The 20,000-nt window shown below is 41.4% G+C and overlaps 2 protein-coding genes and 3 pseudogenes across 4 annotated transcripts in view; all 5 read right to left on the bottom strand.

The window, feature by feature from the left end:
- The window catches only part of LOC109045038 (transmembrane protein 65-like), a 7,826-nt gene extending 5,394 nt beyond the window's left edge, over positions 1-2,432 (bottom strand). The window contains exons 1-2 of one of the 3 annotated variants that reach the window (XM_042745902.1): positions 2,215-2,432; positions 1,894-2,121 (exon numbers count right to left, since the gene is read on the bottom strand). In XM_042745902.1, the coding sequence (XP_042601836.1) occupies positions 1,894-2,104 (211 nt within the window). In that variant the 5' untranslated portion in view covers positions 2,105-2,121; positions 2,215-2,432. Of the gene's footprint in view, positions 1-1,893 lie in introns of all 3 variants that reach the window. The other 2 variants (XM_042745901.1, XM_042745900.1) reach the window with 2 other exon arrangements.
- LOC109058809 overlaps positions 1-20,000 on the bottom strand; it is a 726,037-nt pseudogene that overhangs the window by 102,627 nt on the left and 603,410 nt on the right.
- Positions 1-20,000, bottom strand: part of LOC109045202 (solute carrier family 39 member 4) — a 668,471-nt gene that overhangs the window by 228,372 nt on the left and 420,099 nt on the right. The window lies entirely within an intron of this gene.
- LOC109113749 lies at positions 5,368-11,087 on the bottom strand (annotated as a pseudogene).
- Positions 13,503-20,000, bottom strand: part of LOC109054212 — a 7,200-nt pseudogene continuing 702 nt past the window's right edge.

Genomic DNA, 20,000 nt, shown 5'->3' with positions numbered 1-20,000 from the left:
GATCCTGCAGATCGTTTGTACTCAACACAAACACGGGCGGAAAATCTGCTTTAACAGAGGACAGAGACAGAGGGACAGGATCAGAGCGGAAACTAACGAGTGGACGAGGGAAGGTCAGACGCAGATGAGTCACATTACTCACGTCACTATAGCAACAGCAGCTTCCCGAACAGACCAGAATAAACACTGCTATTATGAACCGCTCCATTACATACAGCAGGAGAAAGTGTTGGGTTTCAGCGTGTGTGAGACGGACGGACTGAGGAAGAAACGCCAAAAGGATATTATTATCAACTAAAACTAGTGCTGTCTAACGATTAATCACAATAATATGTGTGTGTTCTGTGTATATTTATTATGTATATAAATACACACACATGCATGTATATATTTCAGAAAAATATGTCATGTTTAAATGTTAAATATATTTTAACATATGATATAAATTATTAATTATTAAACGTAAATATTTTCAAAATATATACTGTATGTGTGTGTATTTATATATACATAAATATACACGAAACACACATATACTGTGTAAAGCAGGGCACTATACTCTGGTGTACTACAGTAAAGCAGGGCACAATACTTTGGTGCACTACAGTAAAGAAGGGCACAATACTCTGGCGTTCTACAGTAAAGAAGGGCACAATACTCTGGCGTTCTACAGTAAAGAAGGGCACAATACTCTGGTGTGCTACAGTAAAGAAGGGCGCAATACTTTGGCGTTCTACAGTAAAGAAGGGTGCAATACTCTGGCGTGCTACAGTAAAGAATGGCACAATACTCTGGTTATCTACAGTAAAGAAGGGGTGCAATACTCTGGCGTTCTACCAGTAAGCAGGGCACAATACTTTGGTGCACTACAGTAAAGAAGGGCACAATACTCTGGCGTTCTACAGTAAAGAAGGGCACAATACTCTGGCATTCTACAGTAATGAAGGGCACTATACTCTGGCGTGCTACAGTAAAGAAGGGCACAATACTCTGGTGTGCTACAGTAAAGCAGGGCACAATACTCGCATTCTACAGTAAAGAAGGGTACAATACTCTGCCGTTCTACAGTAAAGAAGGGTGCAATACTCTGGCGTGCTACAGTAAAGAAGGGCACATTACTCTGGTGTGCTAGCGTAAATCAGAGCACTATACTCGGGTATGCTACAGCAAATCAGGGCACTATACTCGGGTGCGCTACAGCAAATCAGGGCACTATACTCTGGCGTGCTACAGTAAATCAGGGCACAATACTCTGGCATTCTACAGTAATGAAGGGCACTATACTCTGGCGTGCTACAGTAAATCTAAATCAGGGCACTATACTCTGGCGTGCTACAGTAAATCTAAATCAGGGCACTATACTCTGGCGTGCTACAGTAAAGCAGGGCACTATACTTGGGTGCGCCACAGTAAAGCAGGGCACTATACTCGGGTGCGCCACAGTAAAGCAGGGCACTATACTCGGGTGCGCTACAGTAAATCAGGGCACTATACTCTGGTGCGCTACAGTAAATCAGGGCACTATACTCTGGTGCGCTACAGTAAATCAGGGCACTATACTCTGGTGCGCTACAGTAAATCAGGGCACTATACTCGGGTGCGCTACAGTAAATCAGGGCACAATACTCTGGTGCGCTACAGTAAAGCAGGGCACTATACTCGGGTGCGCTACAGTAAATCAGGGCACTATACTCGGGTGTGTTACAGTAAATCAGGGCACAATACTCGGGTGTCTACAGTAAATCAGGGCACTATACTCGGGTGTGCTACAGTAAATCAGGGCACTATACTCTGGTGCGCTACAGTAAATCAGGGCACTATACTCGGGTGCGCTACAGTAAATCAGGACACTATACTCTGGTGTGCTACAGTAAATCAGGGCAGCGGTGTTACCTTGGGTCTGGGACTGGAAGCTCTGCAGCTCCTTCAGTAAGCAGGTCCGGTTCGCCGGGCTCAGGCCGTACACGAACTCCCGCGCCTGGTTGGGAAGCTCCAGCTGTTCCGGTTTGATCCTGCGCCGGTGCGTACCGAGAAGCCGCGGGTGTAGCTGAGCCGGTCCGGTGCGGTGGGCCACGAGCGCGCGGAGCAGAGCCAGCCGGATCATTGTGGCACTGAAACACACTACAGACCAGAACACTCGCGATTAAACATGAAGGAACGCCAACCCAGAGAGCGTTTACATAGAGTTCAGAACCGCGCCTGTCAAACTCACACACACACCGGCCTCAGCGAACCAAAACAACCCGCACCCAGCGCCTTTAACAATCCGCGAGCGTCTGCCTTCTCATTCCTGCTGTAAGAAAGGCAGGGGAATCCTCTTGTGCGATTATTTAGGCGTTATGATTCATCGTTGTGTAATTACTGACAGTTCAAAAACGACTGAAAGACGTTCCACAAGATTCTCCTCTGACGCGCACAGCGGTGACGTTGCATGATGGGAAGTGTAGTCCCCGCGCGAACAGATGCGCCATCGGGAAAACGTAGTAGCTCGTCGATGACGAGGCTGGATTCAGAAAACTACGGAAGGCCATTTCCGCAACCTAATAAAACAAAATCATCAAATGAAAAGTCTTGTAAGTAAAATGTCAACTCGAAGCTTAATTATGAGATAAAAAGTCCAAATTGCGAGTTTGAAAGTGAAAATTATGACATAAAAGTTATAGTAAAAATCCAAAATACCAAATTAAAACTATAAAATAAGAAACAAAAAAAACAAAAAAAACTAAAACACAAAAAAATCTAAATCACTAAATTAAAACAATAAAATGAAAAACACAAAAATTCATATTAGATAAAAGTCAAAATTATGACTTAAAAAATAATAAATACTGGAAACACTTTATTTTTAAGGTGTCCTTGTTACATTTACTTGTATAATAATAAATTATGCATAATTACATGAAAGTAAAGTCGTTTTATTTTAAAAACATTTTGAGTCAAATTATGAGAAAAGACGTGTAGCAATATAAGAATAAAGTCTTACATGAGATTAAACTTGAAATATTTTGAGAATAAGTCCAACTAATGAGAAATAACGTCGTAGCATTGTAAGTTAGTTTTTATTTTGAAAATAAAATCTAAATTAAAAACATAACATCTTTTACAAGAGCAAAGTCGGACAATTTTGAGAATAAAGTCAACATTACAAAAATTTCAAGTCGTAACATTTTTAAGAATATATTACATGGCACTAAACACCATCATACTAAAATCATAATTATGAGATTAAAAAAAATCTAAATTATGATATAGTTTTGCCTTATCTGTGCAACGTGACTGATGTGGACTGTATCTTATGTATAATCATTTCTATTTTTAACGGGTTTAAAAGTCTTTTAATTCCTTATTTTATTTATGTGATTATTTCACTCTTTAATGTAAAGCACTTTAATATTACCATCGTGTATGAAATGTGCTAAATAAATAAACTTGCCTCGCCTCATCTCATAAATTTGACTTTGTGTATTAATTTTAACTTTTAAAGTCGTCGTTTTTTTTAATGGTAATGTCAATTGTGGATTTTTAACTTTTTTTAACTTTTCATCTTGTCAATTATGACTTTTAAAATCATAATTACGACTTACCAAAAGCATGATTTCTTTTCCTTATGTGGCCAGAAATGGGCTTCCATAAGAAAACAGACGATCTACTTACCTTTCTTGAACAGAATTATTATAGATTCTTGAGGGTTGTTTTTCTTCTGATGTTGTTGTTAAGATCAAAAATTCACTTTCTGTAGTGAGTGAAGTAATGAGTCCAGGTCAGACTTCACCCCAAATCAAACAGAAAACAGATAATATAAAAAATAAACCATCTATAATCAATCATTTGCATTTGTCTATTTTTAAGATCAGTAACGCTCTATAATCAATCATATTGTTTTGCAGTATTAATATCGTTTGAATGTTACTGAATAAAAATTGATATGTTCATGTTGGTGCACAGTATGTTAACAGATACATTTAATTTAGAAAAACGAAACACATCCTCAACATTAACAAAGATTAATAAATGCTGTCTAAATATTGTTCAATTGTTTTAGCAAACAAGACGCACACAATTTATTAAAATGAGTTAATTACTTCCTCACAAATTTGACCTCACTTCCTACAGAAAGTGAATTTTGAGCTTTATTATCAGCAGAACATTAGTATAAAACACAGAATATTAAATATTAACTGGTGTTCCAGACTTCATGTTTACTGTCACATCATGTTAACCTAAATAGGTAAGAAATATCTGAAAAATTGTTAAAATCATTAGTTAAAAAACATGGAGCTAACAATGAACAATACATCTACAGTTGAAGATCTTATATTGTATATTAGCATAAAAATGTCTTTACCAGCCTGAGTATCAGTTAGAAAGGAATATTAACTGTATGCATGTGGAGTTTGTTTATTCATAGATATATAATATATATATAGATATAAATGTAAGCATTTGAAAGGCCCACTTTCTTTTTTTTTTAGCTTAATAGTAATTTGTCCCATGTGATGATTTTTTTAAACTTACAGTGATGATTAAGATGAAATTAATAAATGTGACGTTGAAAGGAATGAAAAGAAAAACCTGTGAGAAAAACAAAGCCACAACAAGAAGTTTCAAAAAATAACTCAAGTGCAAAGTTCCAGATCTCTCTGAACTTAGAACTTTAGCTTAATTGTTTTATTTACAAAAGAACTAAAGCAGATGATTTATTTTACATCAGTCCTCTTGACAAATCAACAGTTTAACCTGAAATCAAAACACACGTCTAATCATGGAGTTACTGCAATACCACAACAAACACCAGGAAATCAGAAAACAAAAACGCTGGTGTTTTGGTGAAATTGTGAAAACGTGTTAATGCGTTGTAAATTGCGCCTGGCAGCTCAAAAAAGCAACCGCGTATGATACTATCAGATACTGAGGAGAGGTGAAAAATGCTGCCGGGGAGCGTAATATATCACAGTCAAACTGAGATTAACAGCTGATTCAGCTTCTCCAGCGGACAACTGTCAAACATCAGTGTAATCATTTCTTTATTACAGGTACCAATATGTACACAATTATAAGAGACCAGTAGTGATCATATCGAGGTATACTGCGATTACAGTAGCATGCCACTCTTTATTAGGGCTGCAGAACGATTAATCGACTCAAAATAAAAGTTATGTTTACATACTGTATGTGTGTGTACTGTGTGTGCATTTATATACACACATAATAAATATACACAGCACACACACATACAGTATGTAAACATAACATAACTTTTTTGAGTCCATTAATCGCGGATTAATCGTTCTGCAGCCAAACATGGTCAAGAGCATTTCAGGGAAAAAACACAAGAGCAGCCATTTATATGAAACATACACACACACACCACACACACACACAACACACACACACACACACACAAAAAAGCATAACGTCCCTGATCTCCCAATCGTTTTTAATTTAAATATCTGCGCTGCTGTCCGTGTCATCGTTAATGTACTCTTCCTCTACGAACGTCGCGCCCGGTTGCGTCCTCCAGTCCTCCTCGTCGTATTCGATGCTGTCATTGTCCTCCAGAAGCTCATTGTCAGGCTAGGTCCTACGCCCCCAACCAACATCGGCACCACCCTCTTCTCCCTCAAAACTCCGCCCGCTCCTGTCCCCTGTGCAACATAGCCGTTGTTGTGTTGGAGACGTAGCGCGCTCGTTTCCGTCGTCCTCGATTGTAGACGCGCTGGTGGGCACATGGGACACGTGTCTTGAATATAAAGCCATTTGCGCAAAAAAACAGCGAGTGGAAATAATGGTGGCACGGCGTAATGCGCGCGGACCACGGTGAATCCTGATAGCAGATCACGCAAACGTCCTCGATCTCCCGCAGCCTGCGCGCCTTTGACCTCACGGTGAGGCGAGTTGATCTTCTTGACGGCGGTGCTGCGGCGGTTGATAAACGTCTTCCAGCCGTTCTTCGCCCTGCAGGTAGATGTTGAAATGACGCGTGCAGGCACATCATGCACGCGCGGATTTACTTCCCGACTCGAAAACATCATCGTATACGCGCCCATTCGAAATGATCACGCCGAAGACGAACTCGACGATTTCCACAGTAGCACACCAAGTAGAAGAATACTCCCACAGTTCCCCCAAAACACGTTGTTGTAGAAGCCGTCGATCATGAACAGCGCGTAGACGGTGAGCGAGACGAGGACTTTGAGACAGAGCTCCACGCAGAACGCGGTGACGGCGAGAAGAGCCACGTGTTTAGCATGTAGTGCTGCCATTAGAAACATAGCTAAGCAGGAAGGGGGAGAGCGAAAGAGGACTAGAGACACCAGCAGGACGGGAACATGCCTGCGCAATGATGTAACGTGCGAGGCACTTAGCGGTCCATGATGAGCACCGGATCCGTCATTACGTGGATGAAATGGTAGAATCGCGGTTAGCAGACGGCACATATTTCGGCCTAAGCCGGATCAGTTCGCTCTTCCGGATCCAGTTCCGCTTAGTCCCGTCTGCAAAGCTAGGATGAAGAACAGCACGGGTGCAACAAAACCCCAGCCGCTTATCCTCCTCCTCGTTGAGCCGATATGACACGCTAGAATGCTACAGTCCCAAGTATGCTACGCGAGCGGACGAGGATAAACGGCGCTGCATTCCCAACACGGGTGTGAGCGTTGAATCGCAGCCGCTGATGATCAAGTTGCTGGTCAAATCCCAAAACAAGTCCCAGCCGAGCTGCAAACTGCTTTCTGAGCGAACAACACGAACTACGTACACTAGGATGATAGCTTGCGCCGTCATGCGCGTTAGCCAGAAGACGCGCAGAATGTCGGGGAAGCGTATGCGCTTCCAGGTGTCCTCCAGCAGCAGCTGCAGTCCGAAGATGCGGTACATGTGGCGCAGGAGTAGATAGACATAGCGGCCGAGAAGTAGAACCACTCAGCTCCAAGCAGATTCACAGTCGCATGCGTCGCGAGAATCGCCCCTGACGCTAGCCGCTAGCGCCTGGACGCGACATGCAACGGGAGCTCCAGCATCAGGGCCCACAGTGGGAGCATGACGTCCAGCACCAGCAGCGCAGCACAGAGCGATGGCACGTTTTAGCAGCGAAACATAGCCCAGTTCTAGCATTAGCTGCAGCAGGCCCAAAGCCCAGCGCCGCTCGGTTATACGCGCTGTAGAAGTCGATGTGGATGTGCCGTAGTAGTTGATGAGGACCGGACACCACGCCCCAGCAAGAAAGACAGCCCCCAACAGAGTGTAGAAACTTGAAACAGGGACTTCTGGGAAAGCACCAGAACCACGCTGGAAACCAGAAACACCTGCCCAAACCAGAGGAAGGAAATCAGCGTCCGCATCGCAACAGAATGCAATGCAGTATTATGTAGAAACACGCCAGAATGCAACAAAACCGAATTCACCAGAAAACACTGTTTCACATTTAACTTATTGTGTGGATGAATTCTGCAGGGGGAAGATAGAAACTTGCATTTATAAGAAAAAAAAGTCAGAATTTTAAGATTAAAAAACGTTGCCAATTTCCTTATTAATTTTTTTTAAATTATGTGCTGGGGGGGGGGGGGGGGCAACTAATTGTGATATGCAAGAAGAGATATTTTTTACATTTATATATTTTACATCCAACTTGGAATTGCAAGAAAAAGTACAAATTGTGAGATAAAGTCACATATTTTATTTTGAAACAATAAAACAGAACCACGAGATAGAAACTAACCTTCTTCAATTCGAGAAAGAGTCAGAATTGTGAGATATGATTGTGAGTCTCTCTCAGTAGTGAAGTCCCCTATCAAGTGTGAGTCGCAGTGATGTGTTTCTCTCTCAGTAGTGAAGTCCTCCCTATCAAGTGTGACGTCGCAGTGATGTGGGTTCTCCTCAGTAGTGAAGTCCCTATCAAGTGTGAGTCGCAGTGATGTGTGTCTCTCTCAGTAGTGAAGTCCCCTATCAAGTGTGAGTCGCAGTGATGTGTTTCTCCCTCAGTAGTGAAGTACCCTATCAAGTGTGAGTCGCAGTGATGTGTGTCTCCCTCAGTAGTGAAGTACCCTATCTAGTGTGAGATCGCAGTGATGTGAAGTGTGTTTCCCTCAGTAGTGAAGTCCCCCTATCAAGTGTGAGTCGCAGTGATGTGTGTCTCTCTCAGTAGTGAAGTCCCCTATCAAGTGTGAGTCGCAGGTGAACTGTTGTGTGTTTTACCTCAGTAGTGAAGTCCCCATATAAAGTGTGAGTCGCAGTGATGTGTGTGTTTCCATCAGTAGTGAAGTCCCCTATCAGTGTGAGTCGCAGTGATGTGTGTGGTCTCTCTCAGTAGTGAAGTCCCCTATCTAGTGTGAAGTGCGCAGTGAGTGTGGTGTTTCCCTCAGTAGTGAAGTCCCTATCAGTGTGGAGTCGCATAGGATGATGTGTGTCTCTCTCCAGTAGTGACAGTCCCATATCTAGTGTGAGTCGCAGTGATCTGTGTGTTGACCTCAGTGAGTGACAGCCCCTATCAGGGTGAGTCGCACAGTGATGTGTGTGTTTCCCTCAGTAGTGAAGTCCCCTATTAGTGTGAGTTAGCACGTGATGTGAGTCTCCCTCAGTAGTGAAGTCCCCTATCAAGTGTGAGTCGCACGCAGTGTGATGTGTGTGTCTCTCTCAGCAGTGAAGTCCCCTATCTAGTGTGAGTCGCAGTGATGTGTGTCTCTTCCCTCAGTAGTGAAGGTCCCCCTATCATAGTGTGAGTCGCAGTGCTGTGTGTGTTTCCCTCAGTAGTGAAGTACCCTATCTAGTGTGAGTCGCAGGAGTGAGTCTCCCTCAGAGTGAAGTCCCCTATCAAGTGTGAGTCGCAGTGATGTGGTGTCTCTCTCAGTAGTGAAGTCCCTATCTAGTGTGAGTCGCAGTGATGTGTGTGTCTTCCCTCAGTAGTGAAGTCCCCTATCTAGTGTGAGTCGCAGTGATGTGTGTGTCTCTCTCAGTAGTGAAGTCCCCTATCAAAGTGTGAGTCCGCAGTGATCGTGTGTCTCTCTCAGTAGTGAAGTACCCTATCAAGTGTGAGTCGCAGTGATGTGTGTTGTCTCAGTAGTGGAAGTACCCTATCTAGTGTGAGTCGCAGTGATGTGTGTCTCTCTCAGTAGTGAAGTCCCCTATCAGTGTTGAGTGTGAGTCGCAGTGAATGTGTGTCTCTCTCAGTAGTGAAGTATCCCTATCAAGTGTGAGTCGCAGTGATGTGTGTGTTTCCCTCAGTAGTGAAGTCCCCTATCAAGTGTGAGTCGCAGTGACATTGTGTCTCTTCTCAGTAGTGAACGTCCCCTATCTAGTGAAGAGTCGCAGTGATGTGTGTCTCTCGTCAGTGTGAAGTCCCCTATCAAGTGTGAGTCGCAGTGATGGTGTGTTTCCTCTCAGTAGTGAAAGTCCCCTATCAAGTGTGAGTCGCAGTGATGGGTGTCTCTCTCAGTAGTGAAGTCCCTATCAAGTGTGAGTCGCAGTGTCAGTGATGTGTGTGTTTCCCTCAGTAGTGAAGTCCCCACTATCAAGTGTGAGTCGCAGTGATGTGTGTGTTTCCCTCAGCCAGTAGTGAAGTCCCCGATCAAGTTGTGAGTCGCAGTGATGTGTGTGTCTCCCTCTCAGTAGTGAAGTCCCCTAGCAAGTGTGAGTCGCAGTGATGTGTGTGTTCTCTCAGTAGTGAAAGTCCCCTATCAAATGTGAGTCGCAGTGATGTGTGTGTTTTCCCTCAGTTAGTGAAGTACCCTATCTAGTGTGAGTCGCAGTGATGTGTGTTTCCCCTCAGTAGTGAAGTCCCCTATCAAGTGTGAGTCGCAGGAGTGATCGTTGTGTGTTTCCCATCAGTAGTGAAGTCCCATATCAAGTGTGAGTCGCAGTGATGTGTGTGTCTCCCTCAGCAGTGAAGTCCCCTATCAAGTGTGAGTCGCAGTGATGTGTGTCTCTCTCAGTAGTGAAGTCCCCTATCAAGTGTGAGTCGCAGTGATGTGTGTCTCTCTCAGCAGTGAAGTCCCCTATCAAGTGTGAGTCGCAGTGATGTGTGTGTTTCCCTCAGTAGTGAAGTCCCCTATCAGTGTGAGTCGCAGTGATGTGTGTGTTTTCCCTCAGTAGTGAAGTCCCCTATCAAGTGTGAGTCGCAGTGATGTGTGTGTTTCCTCAGTATTGAAGTCCCCTATCAAGTGTGAGTCGCAGTGATGTGTGTGTTTCCTCAGTAGTGAAGTCCCCTATCAAGTGTGAGTCGCAGTGATGTGTGTGTTTCCCTCAGTAGTGAAGTCCCCTATCAAGTGTGAGTCGCAGTGATGTGTGTGTTCCCCTCAGTAGTGAAGTCCCCTATCAAGTGTGAGTCGCAGTGATGTGGTGTGTCTCTCTCAGTAGTGAAGTCCCCTATCAAGTGTGAGTCGCAGTGATGTGTGTGTTTCCCTCAGTAGTGAAGTCCCCTATCAAGTGTGAGTCGCAGTGATGTGTGTCTCTCTCAGTAGGTGAAGTCCCCTATCAAGTGTGAGTCGCAGTGATGTGAGTCTCTCTCAGTAGTGAAGTCCCCTATCAAGTGTGAGTCGCAGTTATGTGTGTGTTTCCCTCAGTAGTGAAGTCCCCTATCAAGTGTGAGTCGCAGTGATGTGTGTCTCTCTCAGCAGTGAAGTCCCCTATCTAGTGTGCATCATGTGAATGAGTCTGGCGGTTCCTCTCATGAACAGGCCTGGTTTACGGATATAAGCTCTTTATCTGTGCCGTGAGAACAGCACCATCAGTGCAGCGGTATTAAACGCCCGAATCACGAGGACCCGGACTCACCCAGCGCGCGGATCAACGCTCTCCCGGCGGCTCCGGTCCATCCGGTACCGAGATCTGAGAACGAGCTGAATATGGCGTCGATTATAAAGATGCTCGGGACCCGCAGAACCACGTCCAGCACGGCCTGGAGGTGCTGACCCAGCCGCCCGTGAGCGGAGGCCATGGCACCGATGGAGAACCGCAGGGTTCTGTGCTGAGACCGGGCTCGGTGTCACACCGGATCTCCGCCGGCCGCCATTTTGGCTCTGCTCTGCTGCTGTTGCTATTTGAGGAACGCGGAAGTGACCGTGACATGCGCAGAGTATACAACACTACACCGGGTTATTATTACTATATATATATATATATCAATTGCATATGTATCCCACACAATACTATTAATAATTAAAAAAAGCAAGAAAAAAAACCCCTACAAATTGTATTACTCATGATTATTTATGAAATGTAGCAATAGACAACAATACATTGTATGGGTCAAAATTATCATAATTATCTTTTTCTTTTATGCCAAAAATCATTAGGATATTAAGTAAAGATCATGTTCCATGAAGATATTTAGTAAATTTCCTACCGTAAATATATCAAAACTTAATTTCTGATTAGTAATATGCATTGCTAAGAACTTCATTTGAACAACTTTAAAGATGATTTTCTCAATATTTAGATTTTTTTGCTCCCTCAGATTCCAGATTTTGCAGAAAAGCAGAAGAGCTCAAAATGCAGAAGAGACCAAAAAATAAAAAAATAGTTGAATTTCTAGTAGAACAAATATATCCATGTATCCTGTATTATATGTAGGTCTGTGAATGTGGACCTGTTTCCATCATCAGTCTGTCGGTCGGGACGGACTTCATCAGCTCCAGATTCTCTGCTGTTTTCAAGAAGCTGAAATACAGGAACAGAAGTGAGTCTGAATAAATCCAGAGACAAACGTCCTCCAGACGCTGAAACTCAGCAGCTGTTGATTCTGATACAGATCCAGATCAAGCAGAGCCGTCAAACCAGTGAACCTGACAAACACTGACAGATCACGCCAGAACAGAGATGAATAAGGGCACTATTATCTTTTGGATCATTTTCAAAATGTGTGAATTTTGCAGCATTAGGGTCCGTTCACACAGAGTGTGTTCTTCAGTTTGTTGTGATAGTGTGATAGTGTTTGTATATTATCCAATGATAATTATATGTAATTGCATATGGACACTCTTATTAATCATAAAGACGATTTAAAAGCAAAATCACCACACAATATGTCAGTAATAGTTTTAAAAGTCAGCTTCAGATGATCAGCGTCACATTGAATTGCATTAAAAAAAATCTCTTTATGAACTACTTATGATAATAATGACTATGAACTGTAATGTGCTGTCATGTCAGAGCTCCTCTGTGAACTCCTCTGAACATCGGGTCTGTCAGATTAATGCCAATATCTGCATAAACATATATAAAATTCATCTTTACATGTGCTTTTGGGACAAACAGTAAGATCTGCTGCATATATATATATATATTTGTTGCCAAAATGGAATTAATTCATCTAAACAATTATAAATAGTTTTATATCAAATAAATAAATAAAAGAAAAGATTTGAATGCGGTTGAACGGAAGATTCTGTTTTTAAAGTGCTTATTTTATAAAACTGCCTATGATCACAATATGAATTTGAATATCAGTAAACTGTATTTTAACGCTTTTCTCTGCGAATGGAACAAGTTTGTGTTTGTGATTCAGCTCTCATCTGCCCACTGAAAAGAAATCTGTAACAGTAATTCAAAATAACAACGAGATGCAAGATAAATGATTTTATTAAGAGTGATATTCACTTTTTATGGCCTTCAGATGTCTAGAGACTGCACTTTTGATTTCTTTGCAGCTCAATGTTAGAAGAGGTTTCAGTGTTTCACATGATTTGTAGTTTATTTTTATTTTTTAGCACAACAAATCTTACACACACACACACACACACACACACACACACACACACACACACACACGCATATATAATGCACTGTATATTTAATGTCAATTCATATGATGTAAATACAGTAAACAAACATTCAAACAGTACAATTATAACTACTGCACATAACAGGAAGTAAACTAAAATAAATATAATAAATTAAGAACTTTAATGTAATAAATTGAGAACAATAAAATAAAACTATATTAAATTACATTAAAGAGAGGGTCTTTTCCAACTATTCATACATATAATAGGGGATTTAGGCATAAAAGGGATTACAAATAATAATTTGAAGACTAAAAATAAGATTAACTCTTCATGCATGTCTAAATGTGCAGCACAGAAGCAGTCATCAGCAGCACAGGTATATTTGTAGCAATACACAACAATAAATTGTATGAGTCACAATTATACATTTCTCTTTTATGACAAAAATTATGAGGATATTAAGTAAAGATCATGTTCCATGAAGATATTTTGTAAATGTCCTACTGTAAATATATCAAAACTTAATTTTTGATTAGTAATATGCATTGCTAAGAACATAATTTGAACAACTTTAAAGATGATTTTCCTCAATATTTAGATTTTTTTTTTGCTCCCTCAGATTCCAGATTTTCAAATAGTTGTATCTCAGACAAGTGGAAAGATGATATATAAATCTCAATTTCCAAACACTTATGACTGGATTTATGCTCCAAGGTCACATATATGAATAAATAATAAAATAAACAATAAAACAATAAAACAAGCTTTGAAAAACTAAAAAGATAGAAGATGGAGGAGATTGAGTTTGAGCTGTAATGACTAATAATCACTGATCCACCTGATTAATGATCACCTGACACACACACACACACACACACACACACATCAGGGACTGAGCTTGAGCCCCAGACACAGCGCTAGCTCGTTCCTCTGGATCTTTCCGTCTCTGTTGATGTCACAGAAGCAGAACCTGCTTGAACTTGTCCAGGTCTGAGCCGGTGAGACTGGGCTGAAAAACACAAACAAATTACTGACCAGCTGACCAACCAGCCCTGTCTGGGGTTATAAACCAGATTTCTGCGACATAATCAATAATCAGTGTCTTTACCTTCACCAGCTCCATCATGTCTTTGACAAAACCATCGACCTCCGCGCCCTCCAGAGCACCAGTGTTACTCTGACACACACACACACACACACACACACACACACAGTGAGACACATGTACGTACACACACACACACACACACACACACACACACACACACACACACACACACACACACACACACACACACACACACAGTGAGACACATGTACGTACACACACACACACACACACACACACACACACACACACACACACAGAGAGACACACACAGAGACACATGCACACACAGACACACACACACACAGAGACACACACACACACACACACAGACACACACACACACACACACCACACACACACACACACAGAGACACACACACACACACACACACACACACACACACACACACACACACACACACTCACAGAGACACACACAGAGACACACGCACACACACACAGACACACAGACACACAGAGACACAGACACTCAGAGACACACACACACACACACACACACACACACAGAGAGACACAGACACACACACACACACGCACACACAGACACACAGACAAACACACAGACACACACACACACACACACACACGTACACACACACATGCACACACACACACAGCACACACACACCACAACACATGCACACACACACACACACACACAGACACACACACACACACACACACACACACACACACACAGAGAATTATTGAAATATATAACTAAAATAAATATATATATAATAATACAAAAAAATTAATTCAAATTATAACAGTATCTCAATGAAGTACAAAAATAACAACCAACAACTGAATCAAGAGTAACACTAAAACTAAAACATCATTTTCATTATTTGAAATAAAATTAACCAAAATAAAATAAAATATAATAAAATGAAAACTTATTTCAACTAGAAGACAAAACAACATTATATCATGTTGATTTAGTTTAACTTTATGTATTAAAAAACTAAAACTGAAATAAAACCTAATAAAAACCTTTAACAAAACATTAAATTGAAAAAAAAAATCTAAATATAAAAACTAAATCATTAATAAACCTATACTAGTATCTGATCGACTCTCTCACCACGTCATAGTGAGCGAAGATCTTCTCAAAGTCTCTCCGTCGGTCCTCCTGACTGCAGGCCTGAGAAACACACCACTGACAGAGTTAACCAGCACTGCTAGCTACAGGGCCTGATTACAGCTTATTTTAGGACTCATCTGATAGATCATCTCATCCTCCCACTGATCAGATGGACTCGCTCCACACAAACCCAGCATTATACTGTCACACCACCCACAATTCCCAGCGACAGCCCAATCGAGTTTATATCTCACTCGCCTCCATCTCAAACTTCAGCAGGAAGTTCTCCTTCAGCGCCAGGATCCTGTGAGAAGAAACACTTTAGATCATCACCAAATAATCAATAACACACAGAAAGAGACATGAACTAAACCAGACTGAGATAACACACAAACACATCCGACTGACCAATCACAATCACTACTTCACATGAGATCATCATCACCTCGCCAAATCATTCAGATCCAGACGCCCATCCTGGTTCTTGTCAAACATCTTCATCTGAAAGTCACCAGACAGAATCAAAGTACTGTTACTGATCAACTACGAAAAAAGATATCAAATAAAACACAAACAGTAGATAAAAAACTTAAAGGGGTCATGAACTTTGAAATCAAATTTCCCTTGATCTTTTGACATAATAGGTCACTGTACTATAAAAAAATCCTATAAGTTTCAAAACTAAAAACGTTCTCATTAGTTTAAAAACAGCTTTTATTGAAACCAAGCTCAGAAAACGACAGCTTGTGGAATGTGCCACTTTATGATGTAATAGTGAGGCAAAAGCCCACCTCCGCAGATGAAAATCAATGCCAGCACTGCCTGTTCAGCCCCACCCACCTGTTCAGCCCCACCCACCGATTCTACAGCGCTGCTTGTTCAGCCCCGCCCACCGATGTGGAATCAGTGGGTGTGGCTAAATAGGAAGCGCTGTAGAATCGGTGTGCAAGTGTCTGTTTAGCCATTTTCAGTCCCGCCCACCTTTTTAGCCCCACCCACCGCCTCTACATTGCTGCCTGTTTAGCCCCACCCACCGCTGCTAAATAAAATAAATATTTTAGATGAAAAATTTAAATGAAAATTTAAAATGTTCCTTTGGCAACTTAATAAAATAAAAATAGTTTAATCCTATAAATCCTACTGTATCATATTTAATATATATGACATATATATTATTATTAGTTTTGATATTTAAATATAGTCAATAAACTGTTCCATTTCAAAAATATTTTTCTGACTTTGATTTCATATGTCTGGCTTGTGATGTAGTCTGCCTCTGTATCTATGGCAACAGTGGTGTGTTTGGTATTACCATCGTATCAGTGTACTCCTCCAGTTTGGCTGTAGTGATCTGTCTGTTGTGCTGATGGAAAAGATCCCGCAGGAAACTCTGACATCATCAAACAGAGACCACAGTGTGAGTACAAACACACACACTCTCATACTCACACATTCATACTCACATACTCACACACACACTCTCATACTCACACACTCATACTCACACACTCATACTCTCTCTCTCTCTCTCTCTCTCACACACACACACACACACACACACACACACACACACACACACACACACACACTCACACACACACACACACACACACACACACACACACACACACACACACACTTTCTCATACTCATACTCACTCATACTCACACACTCATACTCTCTCTCTCTCACACACACACACACACACACACACACACACACTCATACTCACTCAGACTCACACACTCATACTCACATACTCACACACTCATACTCACGTACACACATACTCGCACACTCATACTCACATACTCATACTCACATACTCACACACTCATACTCACACACTCATACACACACACTCACACACACACACTCATACTCTCTCTCTCACACACACACACACTCATACTCACACACTCATACTCACATACTCACACACTCACATACTCACACACTCATAACGGATGAATGGAAGTACTCTCTCTCTCTCTCTCTCTCACACACACACACACTCATACTCACTCAGACTCACACACTCATACTCACATACTCACATACTCATACTCACATACTCACACACTCATACTCACGTACACACATACTCGCACACTCATACTCACATACTCACACACTCATACTCACGTACTCACACACTCATACTCACATACATACTCACACACTCACACATACATACTCACACACTCATACTCACATACTCACGTACTCACACACTCATACTCACATACATACTCACACACTCATACACTCATACTCACGTACTCACACGCTTATACTCACATACTCACACACACTCTCACACACTCATACTCACATACTCACACACTCATACTCGCATACTCACACTCATACTCACATACTCACACACAATACTCACACACTCACACATACATACTCACACACTCATACTCACATACTCACGTACTCACACACTCATACTCACATACATACTCACACACTCATACTCACGTACTCACACGCTTATACTCACATACTCACACACACTCTCACACACTCATACTCACATACTCACACACTCATACTCGCATACTCACGCACTCATGCTCAGACTCTCTCTCTCTTTCTTTCTCTCTCTCACACACACACACACACACACACACACATGCACAAGCACACACACACACACACACACACACACACACACAGGAAGTGACGTCACCTTCAGCTCGGCGGCAGAGATGTATCCACTGCTGTCGGTGTCGTAGCAGCGCCAGATCTGAGAGCAGACAGACAGAGTCAAGCTTTAACTGAGTGAGGGTCAGAGAGAGAAGCACATGATGAGCTCAGCTCTGACCCTCATGAACTCCACGCTGTTCTCCATAGGCGTCTCCCGGCGGAACAGCAGCAGGAAGTTCTCCTGCTCAGGCAGAAGCGCAGCCGCCACCTGCAGCAGACGGACAGAGCAACATCAGCTGCAGCCCCACACAAACTTGTGATGTGGGTGAGTGATGGTTGGATCCTGTACCTGCTCCATCTGCAGGCGTCCGTCTCCTGTGACGTCACAGCGGGACACGAGCGTCTCTCTTAGCACCTGCAGCTGCTGCTCCGACACACCGCGCTACAACCACAGCACATCAGCGTCACTGCAGCATCACTCAGATAAACCCATTAACCTATACTTTGTTAACATTTAGATTTTTTTTTTTTATATTTTCTGTTCTCATGTTCGTTTTAGTTAAAGTTTTAGTCAGTTTGTTGCGTTTTTGTCCTTATATACACTCTTAAAAATAAAGGTGCTTAAAAGGTTCTTCACAGCGATGCCATAGAGGAACCATTTTTGGTTCCACAAAGAAGCATTCAGTCAAAGAACCATTTCTTTCTTATCTTTTTATAATCTGAAGAACCTTCTTTCGCCACAAAGAGCCTTTTTTGAAACAGAAAGGTTCCTTCAGATGTTCTATGGCATCGTGGAAGCACCTTTTATTTTTAAGAGTATATATATATATATATATATATATATATATATATATATATATATATATAATATATATATATATATATATATATATATATAGTTTTCTAAAATTTGTATAATTTTTTCAGTTTTAATTATTTTAGCACATCAGGTTAAACCAAATAAAAATTAGAAATACTATCTTTAAAACTAGCTGAAATAAGTTTCTAATATTTTATTTTATTTCAGTGTATTTCATTTCATTTAATGATTATTTTTTAATTATTTAAAGTGATTTTATTTGATTTTAGAGTTAAACATAATAACAGTGTTACATATTCACAAGTCCTTTTACACCAGTGTTCAAAGGTTTGGTGTTATGTAAGATTGTTTAAAGAAAGTAACACTTTTATTAATCAAGGATGCATTAAATTGATCAAAAGTGACAGTAAAGACATTTCTAATGTTACAGTCGATTTCTATTTCAAATAAATGCTGTTCTTTTGAACTTTCTATTGATCTGTGAATCGTAAAAAATAAAATGTATCACGGTTTCCACAAAAATATTGGGCAGCACGACTGTTTTCAACATTGATAATAATCAGAAATGTTTCTTGAGCAGCAAATCATCATATTATTATGATTTCTGAAGATCATGTGACACTGAAGACTGGAGTAATGATGCTGAAAATACAGCTGCACGTCACAGAAATAAATTACACTTTAACAGAGATTCACACAGAACACAGCTAATTTAATTTATAATAATATGTCACTATTTTTACTGTGTTTTTGATCAAACAAATGGTGAGCAGAAGAGACTTCTTTCAAAATAAATGAGAAAATCCACCAGCTTTTGAACAGTAGTACATATACATAATGAATAATTAATTAACCAAACACACACAAACACTGAGATGGACGAAAGATCTGGAGTTCAAAATGTGAAAAAAGCATTACTGATATTAAATAAAGCTGCACAAACACACTTCACAATCGCGACAGACAGAAGTTTGTTGGTTTGAAATGTGAACACTTGCAGTGTTTAGCGCTGTGTGTGTTTGTGGGTTAGTTAGTGGACGCTGCTGCTAGTTAATGTGATTCTATACACCTGTGTGAACCTCATGCATTAAAAATCTGATTCGAACACATCAGGGCTTGAAGAAAAGTACAGTCAGTGAAGAGAAGAGAGTGAAGAAGCGCTTTACTCACAATCTTCAGTGTCTTCATCAAGCAGTGTAAGAACTCGTCCAGTCTCCTGTGCTCGATGAGTCCGTCATCTGCAGGAGAAGCAGAAGTCAGCAGCGGCTCAGACTCCTGTCTCAGGAGGAGTCTGTACACTCACCTCGGCTGAACTGTGTCCAGGTGTTGAGGAAGACAGCGGCGCTCAGTCCTCTGAAGACGCTCTCCATGACTGCGGTGCGATCCACAGCTGCAGGCTTCCTGCTCCTTGTGCTCCTCCTCTCCATCATCATCATCATCATCATCATCACACCCCCGTAATGAGCCGTCACCGGAGACAACACACAATCACACACAGCTGGACTCACATGTGCAGAACCGCATTTATTCAGATCAGATACAAGAAGAATGGAGATCTGCATTATTAATCAGAGACAGCCACA

This window comes from Cyprinus carpio, chromosome B19 (assembly GCF_018340385.1).
Source record: "Cyprinus carpio isolate SPL01 chromosome B19, ASM1834038v1, whole genome shotgun sequence".
In the NCBI taxonomy this organism is placed as follows: Eukaryota; Metazoa; Chordata; class Actinopteri; order Cypriniformes; family Cyprinidae; genus Cyprinus; species Cyprinus carpio.
The sequence above is the reverse complement of the archived record's forward strand: the minus strand, read 5'-3'. Positions and strand labels throughout refer to the sequence as shown.